Source organism: Pundamilia nyererei, unplaced genomic scaffold (genome assembly GCF_000239375.1).
Source record: "Pundamilia nyererei isolate P.nyererei 1_Seehausen unplaced genomic scaffold, PunNye1.0 scaffold01951, whole genome shotgun sequence".
Lineage (NCBI taxonomy): Eukaryota > Metazoa > Chordata > Actinopteri > Cichliformes > Cichlidae > Pundamilia > Pundamilia nyererei.
In genome coordinates this window covers 1-7,634 of record NW_005189352.1, presented here as the reverse complement: position 1 = coordinate 7,634, position 7,634 = coordinate 1, and the positions used below count along the sequence as shown (strand labels likewise).

Here is a 7,634-nt window from a genome sequence, read left to right as displayed (position 1 = left end):
TTTTTTTTTTTTTGCAGATAGTGAGTTTTTATTGAGAATCTGATGCATTTTTAAAAGTCTCTGAGCCGAGTGTTTTCTTTAATCATTCCACAGGCTGCTCTCTAATATGTGGTCTCCTCTGCCTTCTGAAGGGTTTCCGTTCACGCTGTTCTTCAAAGGTAACATGGGGTGTATATTACTGCCGAGGGGCAGGCTGTAAGGAGTGGTCCAGGGCAGCAGCAGGGTCACCCTGGGTGACAGCGAGTGTGGCTTGCTCGGGCAGTAGGCTGGGATCTGTCAGGATGGCCGTGGTGGTACTCAAGAGACGGAGTGAACTCAGAACCACTGAAGAGAACATGTGAGGAAAGTACAAAAACAAGTTAACTATTCTTGCTATCATGCTGGCTGTAAGTGTGGGCAGTTGAGATTTGCAGGTATATGTGACTCACTGGGTCTTAGAGCAGGCAGTGAACAGTGCTGATCCATCCAGGTCAGAGTGGATCGACAAAGGTCCTCCACACTGGCAGTTGACACCATTCCATTATATGACTCAAACAGCGGCTCCATGATGATACTGAACTGACACCAAGTGAAGGAAAGATGTAGTGATAAAAGGATAAACTTGGCTTTATTTTATATCTTGCTTAATATATGCATTTTTTTTTTTGCTTCAACTGGTTTCCCCAGTTTAAATATGTCAGACATTCTTTAAAAATCTCATAACACATGTCAACAATAAGTGGACATGCGAGTGTATGAAACACAAAATAAACCACAGTGCCCACCTTTACTGTGCTAAAGGGACATGTCACTGAGAACAGCACTGCATTAATAAAGTGTTTTTAATGGTTTAATTAATACTACTACTATCAAAAGACCATTCATTTTCATCTGCAGCATATGAAGCAAAAGTGGGCAGACTTCATCAGCTAAGAGACACCCAAATTGAAAATAACTTTGCTTTTTCTAAACTATATACCACACTAAACTAAACTACAAGTTAAACTACAGCTATATTGTTAAATATGAAATGTGTAACAAGCCCAGGCCTGGAAATGTACTGTACCAAAGTGTATTTATTGAACATTATTTGGATTCTCACCAATGGTGTTTTGAAACAATGTGAAATATAGGAATTTCCCACAGGAATAGAGTGGAACATTTACTCAGCCTCCAATTATACTGCTGTCATTTGTTTTGTCTAACCTTTTTTAAGTTTGTGGCATTTTATTGTTCCAATGAACATTTCACACATTTACATGCATAAGGATACGATCCAGAACTTCCAGTTTTGCAGAGTCTGTGTGCGGACATACTCCCTGAACTTCTCCCTCATGTGGTCAAAGCGCTGGCGTGTGATGGGGACACCGGTGGCTGGTAGCTGCTGCTGGCACGTACTGCACCAAGAAATAAACCAAGTCAACAAAGCAGTCCAGAGCATCTTCATGTCAGCAGGGTAAGATTGGATTGTTGAAAACTGCAATGTCATGGCAAATTTCTTTTTTTTTTAAAATAATTTGCCATGCAATGTCATGGCAATTTTTTTTTTTTTAATAATTTCTTTGAGTTTTTTCCAGGGATGAATGATTTACAGAATACATCCTTAATGACTTCCAAAAAATACCAAACAAACAAAAAAACCAACCCAAAAAAAAAAAAAAAAAAAAATTTTCTGAACCACAAATAGGCAAATTATACATTCAGACTGAAATATATACACACACAACCTAAACAATTTGATTAAATGTCCCTTAGCAAGCTGCACCTTGACCAGATGTCTTTGGTAACCCTTAACAACCATCTAGCATAACTGTGGCTATATATTTGACAACTCTTCTTGGCAGACTCGGTAGCATGCATTTAAACTGGTTTCCTGACACTCACCGGGTTTTAAAGCATAGTCCACAAATTAGAACAGTGGTGACACACCTGAATACTGAAACTTGTGAATTACATACAGTTGTCTGAAGTGCTGATCTTGGAATCTGCAAATGTTTGTTAATGACTCCAAGAGCTTTTCCCAACTTGTGTAAACCTGCAGTTCACCTTTGATTTTGAGTTGCTTTGACTTTAGATACACCCATTGTTCTGAGTATTGGTTAATCCAATGAGTTCTGTAAAATAAGTTTTTTTATATGCTGGCAAGGACAGGAAGGAGGAAACTACCAGTTGTAGTCCATCATGATCACTAATGAGAAGTTAATATACCTTGGCCTTGACCTTTTAAAAGATACAAGTGAGTGTATGTATATATTTGAGCCTGAATGTATAATTTGACTATTTGTGGATCAGCGAAAATCCTGAACAAATTCAAACTTTTTGAAATTATTAAACATGCATGCTGGGAAATCTTTCTACCCTGGCAAAGGAACAGCTCAAAGAAATCATTAAAAGTATATGCAAACAGTGTTGGGAATACAAGGAATACAACGGAATACATGTACCAGCGTAACATATTTAAAATACAAAATATGAGTAACTGTATTCCGTTAAAGTTACCGTTTAAAAAGGTGGTATTTAGAATACAGTTTCTTTGTTGAAATAAATGGATTACATGGTGGTCTTTTCCTGTTTTATATGTAAGGCTATGCCCTCTCTACTTTTGGTAATTCCAGGCCAGTGGAAACCCAAACAAAGCACAGATTAAGAGGCTCTAATGCCTGTGTCTCATTCTCACGGCCCATGTCATCCTTACTTGTGGCCCCTAAATATTTACAGGCATAGCCCTAAAGAATGTAGGCTCATGGGCAGTGTAGTTCGTGCTGCAGGGAGAATGGACTGCCATACACGTTATGTGTCTGTACGAGGTGTTACTGACCAGAAACAGGAGATGGAAGCATGTAAATATAATAAGAACCACTACAACCAAAAGAGTGCCTGACCAGCCCACTTGTAAGTAAGCTATTAAGACTCGACAGTACACTGTGTTCGTGTTTTACTCCGAAACAGTAAGTTCCATTGGAGCAGCCTTTCAACGCCTCTCTCTGTCTCTCGCTAGCAAAGTTGACCCAGACAACAAAGTAAAGCTAGTTTTCAGTTACGAGCCCGACACGGAACCCGACGTATTAGCTAGAGGTCCCTTTACTATGTTTCGGAGCTGCGGACCTGTTTTATATATGCGCGGAATAGTTTTCTACACAAGATTGCTGCAAAAAGTGCAGCCTTACCTAATGTCCGCCCTACTGTTACTCGTTTTATATTAAGATTTAAAAATCTAATTGGAATTGGTATGGCGAGTAACCTTCAGTAATAGTAATCAGTGTTGGGAAGGTTACTTTTAAAATGTATTCCATTACAGAATACAGAATACATGCCCCAAAATGTATTCTGTAACGTATTCCGTTACGTTACTCAATGACAGTAACGTATTCTGAATACTTTGGATTACTTAATATATTATCATGCTTTTTACAACAACGTGAATGTACTATTGCTGTGTGTCTGTGAAGGTTCTCAGAAAGGGTGATGGGAGTCAAAGAGGAGGTACTCACACACACGGACCAGTACCTCCTCTTTGACTCCCATCTCCCTTTGGAACACAAACTTGGGGTAATTAGGACCCTACACCACCGGGCAGAACATGTTCCCTCTAAGCCTGAAGGAAAAAAGAAGGAACACACACATGTAAAGGAAGCACTCAAAACGTGCGGCTATCCTAAATGGGCGTTCTTAAAGTCAGCAAAGAGGCACAGAAAAGAAAACCAGACACCAGCGAGGGAGGATAAGAAGGACAGACGCAACAACATTGTCATCCCCTATGTAGCCGGTGTATCAGAAAAACACAGGAGAGTTTTCTCCAAGCATGACATGGGCATTTCAGACCCAGCAACACGCTCAGACAAAAACTGGTTAACAATGTGGTGTATGCTGTACAGTGCAGCGAGGAATGCTCAGACCTCTACATTGGAGAGACCAAACAGCCACTTCACAAGCGCATGGCACAACACAGAAGAGCCACCTCCACAGGACAAGACTCAGCAGTCCATCTGCATCTTAAGGATAAAGGACACTCTTTCGAGGATGCCAATGTTTACATTTTGGACAGAGAGGACAGATGGTTTGAAAGAGGAGTGAAAGAAGCCATCTATGTCCACTGTGAGCGACCATCTTTGAACAGAGGCAGGGGTTTACGACACCAACTCTCTGCCATCTATAATCCAGTTTTGAGATCCCTTCCCAGACGCCTTAACGCCCACTCACATCCTGGGCCATCTGACCTCAGGAATTCGCATGATAAGGTGGGGCCAGGTTTCACAATGAACACACCCGAAACTCTGGCTGATTGGGACTCACGTCCAGTTTCCCACCTTGGCTCAGGCGATTAGAGGATCATCAGGGGGTCCTTTTGTCCCTCTGTGGGGGGCCTCTCCCACTAGGTTTATATCTGGGACTCTCCACCATTTGACCTTAGAACTGAAGAAGCTTTTCGGATGAGAGGTGAAACGTCTTCAAGCAATTTAAAGAAGTCCAGACGCTTTTCTTTGCAAGCTCCTTTGACCACTATTGCTGTGTTATTTATTACTATTACTGAAGGTCCGCGACTCCGAACTGTAGTAAAGGGACCTCTGACTAATACGGCGGGGTCCCTGTCGGCTCGTAGCCAAAAAATAGCTTTACTTTGTTGTGTGGGTCAACTTTTCTTGCAAGAGACAGAGAGAGGCGTTGAAAGACTGCTCCAACTGAACTTATTGTTTTCGGAGGAAAACACGAACACGGTGTACAGTCGAGTCTTAATAGCTTACTTACAACTGGGCTCGTCAGGCACTCTTCTTGGCTGAAGTGGTTATTATTATATTTACATGCTTCCAGCTCCCGTTTTTCCTCGATGACAACTCGTACCTTTCCACTCCCCTTTTTCTCCCTCCTCGCGCTCACAGACCCATAACGTGTATGGCAGTCCATTCTCCCTGCAACACGGACTACACTCCCCATGATGCTACATTCTTTAGAGCTATGCTTGTAGCATTCTGCCTGTTAGCTTAGCACAACAACAACGAAAAGGTGCTCTCTCACCCAGGAAACACACAGCTGCAGAGAGAGAGAGAGCGTCGCCCTGTAACCATGGCAACCGTAACGCTGCTGCCTGGAACAACAGAACGTAGCTGTCAAACAAAACCCAAACAGTCCTGACCCGCTACAATATGAAACAGGAAAGTACCGCAGTGTAACCCATTTATTTGAACAAATTAACTGTATTCTGAATACCACCCTTTTAAACGGTAACTGTAACGGAATACAGTTACTCATATTTTGTATTTTAAATACGTAACAGCGGTACATGTATTCCGTTACTCCCCAACACTGATAGTAATAAATCACACAGCAATATTCATGTAGTTATAAAAAGCATGATAATATATTAAGTACTCATAAGTACTCAGAATACGTTACTCTCGTTGAGTAACATAACGGAATACATGCCCCAAAATACATTTTGGGGCATGTATTCTGTAATCTGTAGTGGAATACATTTTAAAAGTAACCTTCCCAACACTGCATACACCTACATGCCTGCTCACATATGCACAGGCAGAGGTTGAGCTTAGCTAAAGGTCTCACTTGATGGCAGTGTTCAGGAGCTGAATCTCCTCTTTCAGTTTCTGAGCTTCCTCATGCAGCTGAGCTCTCTCCTGCTGCATCTTAGTGATGTACTCGGCGGTCTTCTGCAGTGTGGTGGCTTTGCTGATCTGCACACAGCAGAGAGAGGGATTACCATACATTAATCATATACAAAAATTATTCACCATTATGAATAATTATTTAAATCGACAAGCTCAAATCTGGTTGCACTGTTAATGCTAAGACTTAGCATTTGCATGTTACATATTACAATCTGCCTCCAACTTTCAGCATATCCATCTAAAATGCAGCAGCACACGTTTTCACAGTACCTTTATGCTTGGCTGAGAGCTGAGTGTTGTCACGAGGTTATGTAAAGTGTCAAATCCCAGTTTGATGTTGAAACGCCTCTTCTGCTCTGCTGAGATGTGAGTTATCCTCCTGGTGTCTGTTTGCTGCGCACAGCAGAGCTCAGAAATATATTTGTCACACTTCACACACATTCACATACTGAGATAACAATAAGACTCCCATGTTCTCACTCATCACTTAACAAGGACTTGATTATATTTATATGTATAAAAAAGAATATATCCAGGATGTCCTACCTTACTTGATTCTAGCTTTCCATATCCTGAGAACCCTGAGTGTGGAGACTCTGGGTTGGAGGCTTTGTCTAGAGGGTTTGGTGGTGATGTTTGTCCTTGATGTGTTGGAAAATTAACTAGAGAAAAAATAAATAACATACATGACATTTATGTATTATATTTGTTGGAAATCAGATGCACCTATGTGCGTCAAACCCTGCAGTAATGAGTTTTTAATCCATTAAATCAGCTAGACATGTTGTGGCTGTGGATGCTGGCATTTAATTAAGGCTTCAGCAGTACAGTTTTAGTCAGGACCAGTACGCTCAAAAGAAGATTGATATTTTTATCTGCAGTTATTATCTTTGGTATAATGGCATTCAATGTGCCACTCAATATTCATAACAGGAAAGGTGAAGGTGAGGAGAGCGGTAAAGGAGGAGCTTGGGTTGGGGGTGGGTTGCTAAGTGGCTTGTAGCAGCCCAGCCCCCAACTGTGCAGAGGCCAAAAACTATTAAACTGATACACTGTTACACTATATGATACTTTTTATCATGATAGGTTTTTGAATAGGCTGTGTAATAAATTTGGGTCACCAAAACTGACAAAATGTCCATCAACCATAAATAGATATAATTGTTAAATAGTGAGGGTGCACTGTAAACGGACTTGGGATGGCTGAAAAGAACATTCTTTATTGAATGATGAGTTTAGATTTGAGACTCCACAGAAGTCTGATAACAAAGCAACACTTTGCAAATTAAGATTGACCATTTAGATTTAGTTTCTCTTTTTGGTCATGAGCTGCAGATTAATAAATAATTAAAATAACATTTACTCTGCAGTGCTCAAGCAGGAAAACTGATTTTCAAAATAACTTTGGTTCTAAAAGAATAAACTCATTTATCAGCTGCTCATTAGTTTCTGCAAGTGAATCTCTTATTCGTTAGTTGTCAGCTCCTGTCACAGCACAACAAATATTTATATTTTGAAGCAGTCAGATTGTGCTCTGTGACTTTTAATGTTTACAGTAACATTCTTTAACAGCTGCTTGTGTATTCAATGTTAAAATGACACCACTTTCTTGTTCACATACCGCTTCTTCTTTGCACATCAGAGCTTTAAGGTTTCAGGAAGTGTTCCTGACCACATTCACGTTTTTAATGCAGTGCCGCCTGAGCCTGAAGATCACAGGCATCCAGTATTTATTATCAGTGCTGCCCCTTAAACACAGAGATTTCTCCATTCTCAGACTCTTTTGATGATATTATGTAATGTACCAGTAGTCAAGAGACAGTCAAGGTCTTCATACTTCTTTTATGCTGATGAACATTACTTTAATATTGGCCCATAATTTAATTCAATTCAATTCAATTTTATTTATATAGCGCCAAATCACAACAAAAGTCGCCTCAAGGAGCTTCATAGATACAGAGAAAAACCCAACAATCATATGACCCCCTATGAGCAAGCACTTTGGCGACAGTGGGAAGGAAAAACTCCCTTTTA

General features: G+C 40.5%; 1 protein-coding gene across 1 annotated transcript; it reads right to left on the bottom strand.

The window, feature by feature from the left end:
* Positions 1-26: 26 nt before the first annotated feature.
* LOC102193958 (carbohydrate-responsive element-binding protein-like) lies at positions 27-6,262 on the bottom strand (the record flags this gene model as incomplete). Its single annotated transcript, XM_005755570.2, has 6 exons — positions 27-324; positions 429-558; positions 1,253-1,376; positions 5,539-5,666; positions 5,871-5,993; positions 6,147-6,262. Coding segments are annotated over 6 exons (770 nt in total), but the record flags the coding sequence as incomplete, so codon positions are not given.
* Between the last annotated feature and the right edge of the window lie 1,372 nt (positions 6,263-7,634).